The sequence below is a fragment of the Chroicocephalus ridibundus genome, unplaced genomic scaffold, assembly GCF_963924245.1.
Source record: "Chroicocephalus ridibundus unplaced genomic scaffold, bChrRid1.1 SCAFFOLD_571, whole genome shotgun sequence".
Lineage (NCBI taxonomy): Eukaryota > Metazoa > Chordata > Aves > Charadriiformes > Laridae > Chroicocephalus > Chroicocephalus ridibundus.
In genome coordinates this window covers 9,369-26,230 of record NW_026961831.1, presented here as the reverse complement: position 1 = coordinate 26,230, position 16,862 = coordinate 9,369, and the positions used below count along the sequence as shown (strand labels likewise).

Here is a 16,862-nt window from a genome sequence, read left to right as displayed (position 1 = left end):
CCCCCCGGGCCCGGTGACTCACCTGCCCCGCGTTCCTTCATCCCCTCCGCCCCACGGCGGCCATCCCGACCTCACCCCGCCCGCGGGGCCGGCGCTTCGGCACCGTCCCAGGGCCCGGGCGGGGCGGGGCCGGGGCCGGGGCCGGGGCCGGGGCCGGGGCCGGGAGGAGGCGGTGGCGGCGGCGGCCGAGTGGGCGGGGCCCGGCCGCGGTGACGAGAAAGGAGGCGGAGCGATGGGCGGGGCTCTGTGGGGCCCGCCCACTCTTAAAGGGGCAACGGCCACGGGGAAAACACGCGTGGGGCCCACCCCGTCCCGTGACACCCCCCCCCACCCCCGGGCTCACCTCACCTCGCCTCGCCGCGGGGAAACCGGAGGGTTCGGGTGAGAGAAACGTCCCTCCTCGGCCCCGTTTCGCCCCTTTTCCCCCACGAGCGTCCCCGCTTTTCCCTCATTTTCCCTCAGACTTGTGTCACCTTTTCCCCTCGCACTTTTGGTCCCTTTGCCCTCCGTTTCCCCTCACGCGTTTCTCCCATTTTGCCTCACGCTTTTGGCCCCTTTTCCCTCCTTTTACCCTCAAACTTCCCCCTCACGCTTTTGGCCCCTTTTCCCTCCTTTTACCCTCAAACTTCCCCCTCACACTTTTGGCCCCTTTTCCCTCCTTTTACCCTCAAACTTCCCCCTCACACTTTTGGCCCCTTTTCCCTCCTTTTACCCTCAAACTTCCCCCTCACACTTTTGGCCCCTTTTCCCTCCTTTTACCCTCAAACTTCCCCCTCATGCTTTTGGCCCCTTTTCCTTCCTTTTCCCCCTCACACTTTGGGCCCCTTTTCCCTCACGCGTTTTTCCCGCCTTTTCCCTCACACTTTTCCCTCCTTTTTCTCTCAGTTTCGTCCCCTTTTCCCCTCACGCTTTTGTCCCCTTTTCCATCCTTCCCCCCCCGGCCCCGTTTTTCCCTCCTTTCCCCCCATTTCCCCTCACACTTTTCCCATAATAACCCTCTTTTTCCCCTCACACTTTTCCCTCACACGTTTCCCCCATTCTTTACAGTTTTCGCTCACACTTTTAGCTCCTTTTCCCTCCTTTTTCCCCTCACACTTTTCCCTTCTTTCCCCACATTTCTCCCCCCCACATTTCCCCCGTTCTTTCCCTTTTCTCCTCACACTTTCCCCCATTTTTTTCCTCAGCCTTTCCCCTCACACTTCTCCCTCCTTTTTCATTTCCCCTCACACTACTTTTTTCTTCCGTTTTCTCCTCACGCTTTTCACGCCTTTTCCCTCCCTTTTCCCCTCACCCTTTTCCCTCATTCTTTCCTTTTTCTCCTCAAACTTTTCCGTAGGCTTTTCCCCCCTTTTCCCCCCTCACACTTTTCCCTCCCTTTTCCTCCATTTTACCCCATTTTCCCCTCAGGCTTCTCCCCATTTTCCCCCAAATTTCCCCTCACACATTTCCACCTTTTCCTCACGTTTCTCCCTCACACTTTTCCCCGCATTTTTCTCACATTTTCTCCTCCTTTCCGCCTCACACTGCTCCCTCTGTTTCCCTCCTCGTGCTTTTCCCCCATTTTCCTCCATTTCCCCACATTTTCCCCTCACGCTTTTGCTTCCCTTTTTCTCCATTTTTCCCCTCACGCTTTCCCCCAAATTTTCCTCCATTTCCCCCCCTTTTCCCTTCACATTTTTCCCCGATTTCCCCCCCTTTTCCCCTCACGCTTCCCCTCCCTTTCCCCCTCACACTTTCCCCCCATTTTCCTCCATTTCTCCCCTTTTCCCCCTCACACTTTTCCCCCCATTTTCCCCCCTTTTCCCCCATTTCCAGCCTCTCACCGCCCCATGGAGGACGAGCCCCGGGCAGCCCTCGGCCCCTTCGCCAGGTGCGCACCCAAAATGGCCCCAACTGGCCCCAAACTGGCCCCTGCCTGTGGGGGGGGGTGTCCCCCCGCCATTATGGGTCTATTGAACCCCCTGTACCTGCACTTGCTCTTTAATAGAGACTTTGCGTCAACAGTCGACAAACTGCGCCTCGTTGCGCCGCTCAACTACGGGTATAGTTGGTGTTTTGGTATTAATTGCACCAATATCGATGATATCGATGGGTTTGGATAAGCATAAATTGGGTTCTGGGGTTGGCAGATTGGTGTGAATTATATCAATATTAGTTATATGGGTTAATTCAATACTGGTTATAGTAACAAGCTCGGAGAAACATAAAACGATGGATATAGTTAGTAGTAATTATTTTCACATGGATTATGTGGATGGATTTGGGTACACGTCAAGTCAGGGCTATATTGATTCTGGTTAAGTCGCTGTTACTTGTTTTGGAAGATTCAGACACACGTAAAATGTTTTATTCAATTGATAACTATATCAGTTATGTTGATGTTGATTATATCAATGTTGACTATAGCTCCCCTGTCCCCTATAGCTCCCCCATAGCCCCCTATGGCTCCCCCCATCCCCTATAACCATCTCCTACAGCCCCCCCATCCCCTATAGCCATCCCCTATAGCTACCCCCCACCCCCTACAGCCCCCCATCCCCTATAGCCATCCCCTATAGCTACCCCCTACTCCCTACAGCCCCCTCATCCCCTATAGCCATCCCCTATAGCTACCCCCTACTCCCTACAGCCCCCCATCCCCTATAGCCATCCCCTATAGCTACCCCTCACCCCCTACAGCCCCCCATCCCCTATAGCCATCCCCTATAGCTACCCCCTACTCCCTACAGCCCCCTCATCCCCTATAGCCATCCCCTATAGCTACCCCCTACTCCCTACAGCCCCCCCATCCCCTATAGCCATCCCCTATAGCTACTCCCCACCCCCTACAGCCCCCTCATCCTCTATAGCCATCCCCTATAGCTACCCCCCACCCCCTACAGCCCCCCATCCCCTATAGCCATCCCCTATAGCTACCCCTCACCCCCTACAGCCCCCCCATCCCCTATAGCCATCCCCTATAGCTACCCCCCCCACCCTACAGCCCCCCATCCCCTATAGCCATCCCCTATAGCTACCCCCCACCCCCTACAGCCCCCTCATGCTCTATAGCCATCCCCTATAGCTACCCCTCACCCCCTACAGCCCCCTCATCCCCTATAGCCATCCCCTATAGCTACCCCCTACTCCCTACAGCCCCCCCATCCCCTATAGCCATCCCCTATAGCTACCCCCTACTCCCTACAGCCCCCCATCCCCTATAGCCATCCCCTACAGCCCCCCCATCCCCTATAGCCATGCCCTGTAGCTACCCCCCACCCCCTACAGCCCCCCCAGCCCCTATAGCCCCCCCTAACCCCCCCTCTCCCCAGGCGGTCCCGCACCGTCAGCCGCCACTGTGACCCCGCTGACCCCAGGTAGGCCGCCTCGTCAGCCCCCGGCCTCGTTAAGCCCCCGCTAACAAAGCCCGGGCCTCCCTGGCGCTGACACCCCGCCTCCTCCTTCCAGCCCGCCTCCGCCCGCCAGCCACTCCCTGCCACGCCCCACCACGCCCCACCGCCATGGTTTTCCTCAAACACCCTACTTTCTCCCCAAATGCCCTGGGGCAGAGGGGGAAGGGAGGGGCGTGGTGGGGCGTGGCAGGGCGTGGCCGGCCCCACCCTCCCCGCTGCCCTCCCCCCGCTCCCTCTGCCGCCGGCCCCGCCCCCGCCAGCCCCGCCCCCCCGGCCCCGCCTCCGTCCGCTCCCACCTGCAGGAGCTGAAGCGGCGGCAGAGCAGCATCGACGAGTGAGAGCCGGGTTTTGGGGCGAAAACGGGCGGGTTTGGGGGCGACAACGTGCATCACCCCCCCTCCCCCCTCTCTGCCCCCCACCAGGGTGAAGCGTCGGACCTGGGGCGGGGTCCCGGGGGCGGGGCCGGGTGGGGCCCCCCAGGTGAGCAGGGCATGGGTGGGGGCAGAAAGCCCCGCCCCCCACGGCCCCACCCCTCCCGAGGGCTGCCAGCCCCTATGGTGCCCTATAGACACCCCCTATGGGCCCCATAGACACCCCCTATGGCACCCTGTAGACACTCCCTTTAGTGCCCCATAACAACCCCACATAGCGCCCTATAGACACCCCCTATAGTGCCCCATAGGCACTCCCTTTAGTGCCCCATAACAACCCCACATAGCGCGCTATAGACACTCCCTATAGTGCCCCATAGACACCCCCTATAGTGCTCCATACTGATCCCCTATAGTGCCCTATAGACACCCCCATAGTGGCCTATAAATATCCCTACAGTGCCCTGTAGCCACCCCATATGGGCCCCACAGCTGCCCCCATAGTTCCCTATAGACACCCCTTACAGTGACCCCCTCTAGTGCCCTATAGACGCCTGCTGTGGGTCCCATAGCAACCCCCTATAATGCCCTACACCCATCTCCTATGGGCCCCATACTGACCCCCTATAGCGACCCCCTATGTGCCCCATAGACGCCCCCTGTAGTGCCCCACGGCCGCTCCTTCAGGGCCCTACAGCCGCCCCGTGCCGATCCTATGGCTCCTATAGGCAGGAGCCGGCCCCGCTGGCCCCGCCCACATCCCCGCCCCCCCCCGCGCCCGGCCCCGCCCCTCCCTCGCGGCGCTTGGCCCCGCCCCCCCGCAGTGCGCGCTGAGGTCACGCGCCGGCGGCGCTGTCAGCGCTGGCCCCCGGCGGGGCGGGAAGATGGCGGCCGGCGGCGGGGGCGGCGGCGGCGGCGGAGGAGGAGGAGGAGGAGGAGGAGGAAGAGGCCTCCCATTGCCGGCAGGTGGGGCCGAGGGGCGGGGATGGGGGGTGTCATGGGGCGGGGGTGTGGGGCGCCGTGGGGCGGGGATGGAGGGTGCCAGGGGGCTGGTCTGTGGGGTGTCGTGGGGCGGGGATGGAGGGGGTGTGGGGTGAGGGTCTTGGGCTTGTGGGGTGAGGATGTGGGATGCCATGGGGCTGGTATGTGGGGTGCCATAGGGTGAGGATGTGGGGTGCTGTGAGGTGGGGATGGAGGAGCGATGTGGGGCGTCATGGGGTGGGGGTGTGGGGCGTGTGGTGTGGGGATGCGGGGGGTGATGTGGGGTGCCGTGGGGGGGGGGGGGTTGGAGGTGTGGCATGGCGATCTGGGGGGGCCGTGGAGGGGGGTGTGGGGTGATGTGGGGCGGGAATCTTTGGGGTGTGGGGCAGGGATGTGGGGTGCTGTTGGGGGGCAGTGAGGGGTGCCATGGGGCAGGGATGTGGGGTGCTGCGGATGGTAATGGGATCCCAGGGATACCCAGGCCTGAGCCGTGGGGAGCCACAAGTGATGTCCCCACGGTGTCCTGTCCCCCCCCATCACCCACCCGGGGGGGTGACAGGGATGCGGAGGGGGGGGTGACCTCTGGTGACATCCCCCAGGTGCCAGCCCTCCCTCCGCACCCTGAGGGCCCCACGCCGACCCCCGCCATGAGCAGCAAGGAACCCACCGAGGTCTCTGGTAAGGGGTGGGGGGGATGACACTTGGGGATGCCTGGGGACACCGGGGAGGGAAGGAGACGCGGGGGGGACACACTCAGCGCTGCTCCGCAGAGAGGAGCCACCTGAAGGTTTTCCTGACGCGGGGGGGACACACTCAGCGCTGCTCCGCAGAGAGGAGCCACCTGAAGGTTTTCCTGCCGCGGAAGCTGGTGGAGTGTCTGCCCAAATGTCCCGTCCTGCCCAAGGAGCAGCTGCGCTGGAACACCAACGAGGTGCGGGGACACCTGGGGACACGGTGGGACATCCGGGGGCACGGGGCTCATGGGGGTGGGAGGAAGCCGGGGATAGTGGAGACGTGGGGACCAAGGCGCAGGGTGGTGGGGACATGGCGGCAGGGACACGGGGACATAGAGGGACATGGAACTGGGAACACAAGGGGATGCAGCATTGGGGACGGTGGGGACGTGGGACGTTGGGGACAGGGTGGGGAGGATGCAGGGACAGTGGGGACACAGGGCATTGGGGACAGGAGGGGATGGGACACTGGGGACACAGGGATGGGGACACAGGGGGACATGGGGGACAACGGGGGGTCAGGGACTTAGGGGTCAGGGATAATGAGGGACAGCGTGACGTGGAGGGGTGACAGCGTGACACGGGGGGGCCACCTCACCCCTTCCCCCCCCTCCCCCAGGAAATCGCCTCCTATCTCATCACCTTCGAGAAACACGACGAGTGGCTCTCCTGCTCCCCCAAAACCAGGTGGGGCGCCGTGGGGCAGCCATGGGGTGCCGTGGGTCGCGGTCCCGGGGGGGGTCACAGGCCATGGGGTGCCTCCCCCGACCCCACGTTTTTTTTCAGGCCGCAGAATGGCTCCGTCATCCTCTACAACCGCAAGAAGGTGAAGTACCGCAAGGATGGCTACTGCTGGAAGAAGCGCAAGGACGGGAAAACCACCCGCGAGGACCACATGAAGCTGAAGGTGCAGGGGGTGGAGGTAGGAGGCGGGGCGGCCCCCCCAAAACCACCAACCACCCCAAAACCTGGCCCCCCCCCCCAAAGATCCAGCCCCCCAAAAAACCTACCCCCCTCTCAGCACGCGTAAGGGGGCGGTTGGGGAGCCCTGAGGGCGGAAGTGGCTGAGGGGGGGCGTTGGGGGTGCTGGAGACCCCAAAACCACCAAACCCCTAAATCACATCCCCCTCCCCCCAAAAAAACCTGTCCCCCCTCAAAAAATCTGGCCCCCCAAAAAACCTACCTCCCCCCAGCACGGGTAAGGCGGCAGTTGGGAGTGGAGATGGGGAGGGGGGAAATGGCTGAGGGGGGGGCCGGGGGGTGCTGGGGACCCCCAAGGGGGAAGTTTGGGGGTGCTGGGGAACTCAAAGCCACCAAACCTCCAAATTACCTCTCCCCCTCAAAAAAATCCTGCCCCCCAAAAAACCTATCGCCCCCCCCCACGGTAGGGGTAAGGGGATGGTTGAGGAGCCTTAAGGGGGGATGGGGGGGGTTGGGGGTGTTGGGGATGACCAGGGGCTGATTTGGGGGTGTCAGAACCCCCAAGTGTGGGGTTTTGGGATGCTGGGAACCCCCAGGGTGGGGTTTGGGGGTGTCAGAGCCCCCAAGGGGGAGGCCTGGGGGTGGTTTTGGGGTGTCACCCCCCCACAGCCAAACAGATCAGGGCGTGAGGCGCCCCCCGGTTGATAATTTGGGTAGCGGGAGGGAGGGTGAGGTTGATTTGGGGGTGTCGGGGGGCCCCCAACTTTCGAGGAGGGGGTTCTTCAGGCCTGCCCCCCCCAGCCCGCTTGTGTCCCCCCCTCCGCCCAGTGCCTCTACGGCTGCTACGTCCACTCCTCCATCGTCCCCACCTTCCACCGCCGCTGCTACTGGCTGCTGCAGGTAACGGGGGGGCCCTGGGACCCCCCCACCCACCCCCGGGGCCCCCAAACCCTCCAGGACCCTCCTGAACCCCCAAGACCCCCCTGGGACCCCCCAAACTCCCTGGGACCCCCCCAGGACCCCCCTTGGGGCCCCCTGGGACCCCTCAAACATCCTGGAACCCCCACAAACTTCCCTTCCCTGACCCCCCCCCCAGCAGCCCCAGGGGACCCCCAGGAACCCCCCACTCCCCAACAGCCCCCCACATCCCCCAGGAACCCCTGTGCCCTGCCCCCAGGCACCCCACATCCCCCCCAGCAGCCCCCCGGCACCCCCATTTCCCACCCCACGTGCCCCCCATCCCCCCAACAGCCCCCCAGGGACCCCTGTGACCCCCAACAGCCCCCCCGAACCCCCATTTCCCACCCCCAGACACCCCCCACTCCCCAGGACTCCCCATTCCCCCCCCCCAACACCCCCAACCTTCCGCTGCTGCAGGTAACGGGGGGTGGGGTGTCCCCAGAGACCCCCCAAAACCTCCCCGGGGTGGGGTGGGTGATGTCCCCTCCACCCCCACCCCCCCAAAAACCATGTCTGTTTCCCCCCCCCCCCCCCAGAACCCCGACATTGTCCTGGTTCACTACCTGAACGTGCCGGCCATGGAGGAGTGCGGCCGCCCCTGCGCCCCCCCGCTTTGCGCCGGGGCCCCCCCCCTTTGCGCCGCCGCCGCCGACCCCCGCGAGTGGCTCAAGTGGTCGCAGGAGGAGCTGGTGGCCCAGCTGCGCCCCATGTGTAAGTTGGGGGCGGGGGGGGGTTGCTTTAGGGTGCCCCCCCTTCAAAAAAACCCACAAAACCCTTTTTTAATTTTTCTCGCTTAATTTGTTCCCCCCCTTCCCCACGCAGTTCACGGGGTGAAGTGGGGCTGCAGTAACGGGGGGGGGCCCCCGGGGGGGCTCTCGCTGGAGCAGCTGGTGCAGCACGTCCTGGAGAGGCACCAGGCGCGGCCGCCCCCCCGCACCCACGCCTGCCTCTGCGCCGAGGGGCTGGGTGAGACGGGACCCCCCCGCGCGCACCCCAAACCCCTGGGACCCTCGGGACCCCCCCACGGGCGCCCCAAACCCCTGGGACCCCCAGGACCCCCTCGGGGCACCCCCAAATCCCTGGGACACCCCGGGACCCCCAAAATCCCTGGGACCCCCTTGGGGCACCCCCAACCCCCCCCCCCAGGATACCCGTGGGACCCCCCTGAAGCCCCTTGGGACACCCCAAACCCCCCCGGAACTCCCCCAAAATCCCTGAGACCCCCTGAAGCCCCTTGGGACTCCCCCAAAATCCTTGGGACCCCCCTGACCCCTATCTGGGACCCACCCCAAACCCCTCAGGACCCCCTTGGGACAGCCCGAACCCCCTTGGGACACCCCCAAAGCACGTGGGACCCCCCTGCCCCCCCCAGGACCCCCCGGGACCCCCTGAAGCCCCTTGGGACACCCCAAAATCCCCGGGACCCTCTAAACCCCCCTGGGGTCCCCCAAATCCCCTTGGGATCCCCCAAACAGCCCCTCTCCCCCCCGAGGGCCCCCAAATGCCCCTGAGACCCCCCAAACCCCTTTGGGATCCCCCCAACCCCCCCAAGGACCCCCAAACCCCCCTTGAGACTCCCCGGGACCCCCCCAGGACTCCCTGAACCCCCCTTGGGACCCCTCAAACACCCTGGGGACCCCCATCCCCACCATCACCCCCCAGGGGACCCCCAGGCACCCCCTACCCCCCGACAGCCCCCCAGTTCCCTCAGGGCCCCCCATTTCCCCCCCCACTTAACGCCCCCCCCCTTGCCCCCCCCACTCCAGGCACCCCGGGCCACAAGTGCGGCAGCACCAAACACCGCATCATCTCCCCCAAAGTGGAGCCGGGGGGGGCCCCGGCTGGAGGGGGGGAGCCCCCCAAAGCCCCCCCCTCCTCCCCTGACACCACCCAACCCTCCCCAGGCCTGGGGGGGCCCCCTCCGCCGCCCCCCGCCCCCGAGGGGGGCCCCTCCTCCTTCCCCCCTGCCCCCCCCACCCTCCCCCTTTTAGTGGTGGCGAATTTAGGGGGGGCGGCCCCGGGGGGGCCCGAAAATCCGTTGGGGGGGTTGACCCCCAGCCAGCACCTGGTGACCCCCGAGGGCTCCTGCCCCACGGCGCTGCCCCACGGCGCCGTGGGGCTGCCCCACGCCCCCCCCGCCTTCGACCCCGACTGTTTCCTCAACAGCCCCCGCCGGGGCCAAACCTACGGCTGCGAGGCCGAACCCCCCCCCCGGGGCCCCCCCCAGGTTAAAGGGTGACGAAGAAGAGGTGGGGGAGGCAGACGCCGGGCCCCCCCCGACCCCGCAGGAGCCCCCCAACACCCCACACCCTCCCCTTTCCCCCCCCCCTGCCCCCCCCACCGAGCCCCCCGTCGCCATCACCGACTTCTCCCCGGAGTGGTCCTACCCCGAGGTGAGCACCCAAAAGCGCGGGGCGGGGGTAAAACATGCCCCCAACCCCCCCCCCCGCTATTAAAGGTCACCCCATGGCTGACCCCCTCCCCTTAATGTTTTAACCCCCCCCGTTATTTTTTGCCCCCCCCAGGGTGGGGTGAAGGTGCTGATCACGGGGCCGTGGGGCGCTGGCGCCTACACCTGCCTCTTCGACCGCCTCTCGGTCCCGGCCGCGCTGGTCCAGCCGGGCGTCCTGCGCTGCTACTGTCCCCGTGAGTGTCACCGCGGGGGGGGGGGGACACACCCCCCACACTCCTCTGCGTCCCCCCCACCCGTGTTTCCCCCCCCCGACACCCCCTCTCTGTGTCCCCGCAGCCCACGAGGCCGGCGTGGCCGCCCTACGGGTGGCTTGTCCCCCCCGGCTCCTCTCAGCCGCTGCCCCCTTTGAGTACCGGGCAAGGGGGGGGCCCAGTGGCCCCCCCGGGGCCCAGCTGGACTGGCTGTCCCTGGACGGTGAGTGGGGACCCCCCCCTTGGATGGCACCCCCCAAAATTGTCCCCACCCTGCTGGGGGGTGACGCGCAGACGCCTGGGTCCATTATTTGGGGGTGGGGGGGGCTGTGGGGACCCCTAAATTGTCCCTGCACTCCTGGGGGGTGACACCCGGACGCCTGGGGGGGCGGGGGGCGGCAGCCCGAAATTGTCCCCACCCTCACGTGGGGGATGTCTGCGTCCGCTATAGGGGGGGACACTCCAAAATTGTCCCCCCTCCTCATGGAGTGATGCCATTTTGGGGGGGGGAGCATCACATGGGGGACTCCGGCGTCCGGGAGAGGCCCCCCGTCCCCGAACGGTGGGGGGGGGCCTCTCCCCATTTTGGGGGGGTCCCTCCCCTCACCCCCCCTTTGCCCCCCCCCCCCAGAGGCCCAGTTCCGTCTGTCCATACTGGAGCGACTGGAGCAGCTGGAGACGCGCCTGGGGGCACTGGGCCCCCCCCAACCGCCGCGGGGGGCCCCCCCCGACACCCCCCCGGAGCAGGTCAGGGTCTCCTGGTGTCCCCAATGTCCTGTGACGTCCCCCGGTGTCCCCTTGTGTACCTGATGTCCCCTGGTGTCCCCTGAGGTCCCCAATGTCCCCTCATGTCCCCAATGTCCCCTGGTGTCCCCTGCTGTCCCCCACTGTCCCGTGTGTCCCCTGGTGTCCCCTGACATCCCCCAGTGTCCCCTGATGTCCCCCGTGTACCTTGATGTCCCCAATGCCCCCTGGAATCTGCTGATGTCCCCTTGTGTCTTCTGATGTCCCCACTGTCCCTGTGTCCCTTGATGTCCCCTTGTGTCTCCTGCCATCCCCCATGTCCCCTGCTGTCCCCTGACGTCCCCGCGGGGACAGGGGCCGGGGTCTTTTGAGGCGCGGGTGGTGGCCGTCTGCGAGGCCATGATGGCGCAGCCAGGCTGGCCGGGAACGTCCTCGGGGACATCGTCGGGGCCACCGTCGGGGACGGCGCTGGCCCACGGGGCCACCTTCCGCGGGATGACGCTGCTGCACCTGGCGGCCGCCCAGGGCTACGCCGGCCTGGTGGAGGCCCTGCAGCGCTGGCGGTGAGCAGGGACAGCTTGGGGACACTTCGGGACACCTTGGGGACATTTGGGGATGCGTTGGGGACACCTGGGAGCATGTTGGGGACGCCTTGGGGACAGGGAACAGAGGGGGATGGGACCAGGAACAGGATGGGGACAGGGTGGAGGCCTTGCGGTGCTGGCGGAGAGTGGGGACACTTGGGGACACCTTGGGGACGTGCTGGGGACACCTTGGGGACAAGGAGGGGATGAGAATGGGGACAGGGTGGAGGCCAAGCAGAGGGACACTTGGGGACATTTGGGGATGCATCGGGGACACCTTGGGGACAGGGATGGGACGGGGACAGGATGGGACAGGGCTGGGGGAGGTGACCCCCCAGGATGTGTCCCCAAGGGGGAGGTGACACCCTGGGACCTGTCCCCACAGGGCGCTGGCAGCCGACAGCCTGGAGCTGGAGCAGGAGGTCGACCCCCTCAACGTGGACCATTTCTCCTGCACCCCCCTGGTGAGGGGACACGGGGACAGCGGGGGGACAGCGGGGACATGAGGGGACACGTGGGCGACAGGGTGGGGACAGGCCACAGCAGGGAGACAGCGCGCGCAAGGGGATGGGGTGCAACGTGGTGGCCCAGGCAGGGCTGAGGGGACCGGGGGTGGCATCTTGGGGACAAGGGGACCCTTGGGGACAACGGGGAAAATGGTAGGGACATGGAGGGGACAATGGGGACATGGTGGGGAGACGGCGGGGGGGGGCACAGCAGGATCAGGGGGACAGGGCTGGGAGGTGGTGGCTCGGGCAGGGTTGGGGGTACCGGGGGTGGCATCCTGGGGACCCGGGGACCCCTTGGGGACGTTGGTGACGAGGTGCCACTGCGTCCCCAGATGTGGGCGTGCGCGCTGGGTCACCGGGAGGCGGCGGAGCGGCTGTGCCACTGGGACCCGCGGGCGCTGGCCGTCCCCGACACCCTGGGCCGGCTGCCGCTGGGGCTGGCCCGCGCCCGCGGCCACCTGGCCCTTGTCACCCGCCTGGAGGAGCTGCAGCCCCAGCTGTCACCCGCCTCCCCGCGCTGTCACCTCCCTGCCCCGCGCGTCCCCTCCCCGCTCTCCGCCAGCCCTGACACAGGTATGGCAGCGGCACCGCGGCACCTCATTGTCACCCCGGTACAGTCACCGTCAACGTGTCCCCTCACTGCCCCCCGCCACTGTCACCCCAGTGTGGTCACTGTCACCGTGTCCCCTCCCCGCTCCTGGCCACTGTCATCCTGATATCGTCACTGTCACCCCAATATCGTCACTGTCACTGTATCCCCTCGCTGCCCCTGGCCTCTGTCACCCACTGTGGTCACTGTCACTGTGTCCCCTCCCTGCTTCTGGCTACTGTCACCCCAGTATTGTCACTGTCACCCCGGTATTGTCACTGTCACTGTGTCCCTGTGTTCCCCCAAATCCTCCCCGTGTCCCCCCAGGGTGTCACTGGTCCCCTCCAGCCTGTCCCCAAGTGTCCCTTCACGTCCCCTGTCCCCCCCTAGCCTTTGTGTTCCCTTCCCCCCCCACTGCCTGTCCCCAGCTGTCCCCAAGTCCCTGCCGATGTCCCCTGTCCCCTCCCAGCCTCTTTGCATCCACTTTCCCCCCCCCCGCCGTGTCCCCAAGGTGTCCCCTGTCCCCTCCCCATGTGCCCCCCCCCCCCCCCGGCCAGGACTAATGCCACCCGCTGTCCCCAGGGCTGAGCACGGCCAGCAGCGTCTCGTCCCCGTCGGGACTCTCGGAGGGACCCGGCTCCGTCCCGCTGCCCCCCGCCCCCCCCGGGCCCCCTGAGGATGAGCCCTGGGGGCCGCCCCCCCCCAGCCCCCCCGACACCGATGACGCCCTGCAGGTGACGGGGACACCCATGGGAGGGGGACACCTCCGGGGTTGGGGACGTTTCCTGGGTTGGGGACACACACGGGGGGGCACCGCAGCGTCTGGGGTTGGGGACCCCCTAAAGTTGGGGACATGTCCAGGGCTGGGGACACCCAGGGTTGGGGACACACATGGGGTGAGACCCTGGTGTCCAGGGTTGGGGACACCAAAAGCTGGGGACACCTCCAGGATTGGGGACACCTCTGAGGTTGGCCCCCCGTAAAGTTGGGGACACACCTGGGGTTGGGGACACACCTGGGGTTGGGAACCCCCCCAAGGCTGGGGACATCTCCAGGGTTGGGGACATCTGAGGCTGGGGACATGTCCAGGGTTGGGGACACACATGGGGTGAGACCCTGGTGTCCAGGGTTGGGGACCCCAAAAGCTGGGGACACCTCCAGGGTTGGGGACACCCCTGGGGTTGGGGACATCTGAGGTTGGGGACACCCCCAGGGTTGGGGACGCCCGTGGCGGGGGGTGACCCCACGTTGTCCTGTCCCTGTCCCCAGGCCGAGGTGGTGACACTGGCCCGGCAGATCATCGAGGCCACCCCTGAGCGCATCAAGCAGGAGGCGCCGGGGGGGCCCCCGGGGCCGCTGGGGACAGCAGCGGTGGCACCGGTGACATCGGGGACAGCGGGGCTGAGCGCGGCCATGGCCTGGCTGGCCACCTACCTGGAGAGCGTCGACCGCCCCCCCGCCCCCCCCCCACAGGTACCCCCTGTCCCCAAGGGGTCCCCAAGGATGGTGACACCCCACTGGCCCCGGGGGGGTGTCCCCTGTGTCCTGTGACACCCCGATGTCCCCACGAAGGGGGTGTCCCAAAGGCTGGTGGCACCCTGGTGTCCCCATTGGGTGGGTCCCACATGGGTTGTGACACCCCGATGTCCCCACGGGGGGGGGTTGGGGTGTCCCCACATCCCGTGACACCCCCATATCCCCGGGGGGGTCCCCACGCCCTGTGACACCCCAACACCCCTGAAGCGGGAGGTGCCACCCCACACCCTGACCCCCCCCCCCTTCTCCTTGTGTGTCCCCCCCCCAGAGCGGAGGCGTCACCCCGGGGGTCGCCGGGGGTCCCCGAGCGGCCGCCCCCCCCCCCCTTCGACGGCAGGCTGGGCCGAGTTCCTCAACGCCTCGGGGGGGGCGCGGGGGGGGGACGGCCCCGTCGCCCTCCTCACCCTCTCGGACCAGGAGCAGCACGAGCTCTACGAGGCCGCCCGCCTGGTCCAGGGCGCCTTCCGCAAGTACCGGGTGCGTCACCCGCTGTCCCCCACCCCAGGGACCCCCCCCCGGCGCCACTGACCTCCCCCAGATCTTTTATATCCCCCCCCCCCCCCGCCCCCCCCCAGGGCCGGAGGCTGAAGGAGCAGCAGGAGCTGGCGGCCGCCGTCATCCAGCGCTGCTACCGCAAGTATAAGCAGGTAACGGGGGGTGGGGGGACCCCAACCCCCCCCAGGACCCCCCCCACACACACCCCCGGGACCCCCCAAAACCCTTGGGCCCCCTCCAAATTCCCCAGGACCCCCCCGGCGCCCCCCACCCCGTTAACCCTCTCTCTCTCTGCCCCACAAGCTGACCTGGATCGCGCTGAAGGTAACGGGGACACCTGGGTCCTCCCCCCCCATCCCCAGGGGGGTGTTTTGCGGGGGGGCACCCAGATGTGGGGGGCCCCACTGGGTGCCCGGACACCGGGGTCCCTCTCCAGGGGCGTGGGGTGCCCAAACGCCGGGGTCCCCAGGGGACACCTGGGTCCCCGTTCAGTCCCCAAACTCCTGGGTCCCCAGGGGACACCTGGACACCAGTGTCCCTCTTGGGTGCCCGGATGTGGGGGTCCCCATGGGACATCGGGACACCTGGGTCCCCGTGTGTCACCTTGTGCCCCCTTTGGGTGCCCAGACTCCTGGGTCCCCACGTGTCACCTGGACACCCGGGTCCCTCTTAAGTGCCCAGACACCAGGGTCCCCTTGGGGTGCCCGGACATTGGGGTCCCCAGGGAACACCTGGGTCCCTGTTGGGTCCCCAAACTGCTGGGTCCCCATGTGTCACCTGGACGCCAGTGTCCCTCTTGGGTGCCTGGACACCGGGATCCCCAGGGGGCACCTGGGTCCCTCTTGGGTCCCCAAACTCCTGGGTCCCCAGGGGTCACCTGGACACTGGTGTCCCCGTTGGGTGCCTGGACACCTGGGTCCCCCATTGGGTGCCCACCCCCCCCCCAGCGGGCGCGTGGCGTCCCCGGAGTGTCCCCATCGTCCCCGTGTCCCCGCTGTCCCCGCAGTTCGCGCTGTTCCAGCGGATGACGCGGGCGGCCATCCTCATCCAGAGCAAGTTCCGCAGCTTCGCCGAGCAGAGACGCTTCCAGCGCCGGCGCCGCGCGGCCCTGCTCATCCAGCAGCGCTTCCGCCAGCGGCACCAGCGGCACCACCCTGCCACCGGTGTCACCAACCCCGCCACCAACCCCACCCCCGCCGCGCGACGACGGTGGGGACACCGCCACGGGGACGGGGGGACACTGGGTGGCTGGAGACAGGGGAGAGGGAGGGACGGGGGGCGCTTGGGGACAAGGCGCTTGGGGACAGGTGACACAGCGGGTGCTGGAGACAGGGGAGAAGGGGGGACAGGGGACACTGGAGTCCTTGGGGACAGGGGCCTTGGGGACAGGGGACACTGGAGTCCTTGGGGACAGGGGGCAGTGGGGGACAGGGGGCTTGGGGACAGGGGACATTGGAGTCCTTGGGGACAGGGGGCAGTGGGGGACAGGGGGCTTGGGGACAGGGGACACCGGAGTCCTTGGGGGCAGGGGCCTTGGGGACAGGGGCCTTGGGGACAGGGGACACTGGGGTCCTTGGGGACAGGGTGACAGCGGTGTCCTCTCTGTCCCCCCCCCAGGCCCCCCCTGCTCACCCTGCGGCAGGACCAGGCCGCCCGGAGGATCATGCGCTTCCTGCGGCGCTGCCACCACCGGTGGGGACATGGGGGGGGGATACGAGTTGGGGGGACACGAGGGGGGGGACACGGTGGGGGGGACATCCATGGGGACACACACGGCGGGGGGGGGAGGACACGAGTGGGAGGGACACGGGGGGAAGGGATATGAGGGGGATACAGGAGGGGACATGGGGGGGACACACAGGGGGGACACGGAAGGAGGGGATGGGGGGGACACAGGTGACACAAGGGGAGGGGGGGAGCGTGGGGACACGGGGGGGGTCACGGGGACACGAGTGGGGGGGACACGGGGGGAGGTGACACGGGGCGGGGCGTGGGGACGTGGATGGGGGGGAAATGGGGACATCGTGGGGGGACGGGGGGTGTCACGAGGGGAGACAGGTGACACTGCGGGGGGTGGCCGGGGGGTCCCCGCGCAGCCTGACCCCCCCCCGTGTGTGTCCCCCCCAGGCTGGAGGAGCTGAAGCAGAGCCGGGAGGGGGACGGCTCCCAGCCGCGGGGCCTGGCCTCGTGACACCCCCCCCCCCGGGGGACCCAGGCGTCCGGGTGGGGGGTGCGTGTGCCCCCCCCTTTGCCTTATCTCCGGTGCCAACCCCCCCCCCCCCCAGCGGCACCCGGACGCCTGGGTCCCCCCCGGGGGGAGGGGCGTGGGGGAGGGGCGCAGAGCCACCCCACGGCCCTCCCCCCCGCCCCCCCCCCGCCCGT

The 16,862-nt window shown here is 67.4% G+C and overlaps 1 protein-coding gene and 1 long non-coding RNA gene across 2 annotated transcripts; both read left to right on the top strand.

The window, feature by feature from the left end:
* Positions 1-348: 348 nt before the first annotated feature.
* LOC134509824 (uncharacterized) lies at positions 349-3,356 on the top strand. Its single transcript, XR_010069436.1, has 4 exons — positions 349-381; positions 1,816-1,870; positions 1,988-2,041; positions 3,312-3,356. It is a non-coding gene; the product is annotated as an uncharacterized LOC134509824 (long non-coding RNA).
* A 539-nt stretch (positions 3,357-3,895) lies between these two features.
* On the top strand, positions 3,896-16,771 carry CAMTA2 (calmodulin binding transcription activator 2). The gene is given in 25 exon segments (XM_063322413.1): positions 3,896-4,729; positions 5,344-5,422; positions 5,575-5,675; positions 6,098-6,165; positions 6,265-6,400; positions 7,228-7,299; positions 7,896-8,070; positions 8,182-8,325; positions 9,126-9,448; positions 9,450-9,752; positions 9,885-10,005; positions 10,109-10,246; positions 10,655-10,770; positions 11,122-11,330; positions 11,737-11,815; positions 12,193-12,433; positions 13,032-13,183; positions 13,719-13,922; positions 14,254-14,304; positions 14,307-14,462; positions 14,561-14,632; positions 14,784-14,804; positions 15,487-15,689; positions 16,098-16,172; positions 16,608-16,771. Coding segments are annotated over 24 exon segments (3,255 nt in total). The 5' UTR covers positions 3,896-4,729; positions 5,344-5,391; the 3' UTR covers positions 16,672-16,771.
* The last annotated feature ends 91 nt before the right edge of the window (positions 16,772-16,862 follow it).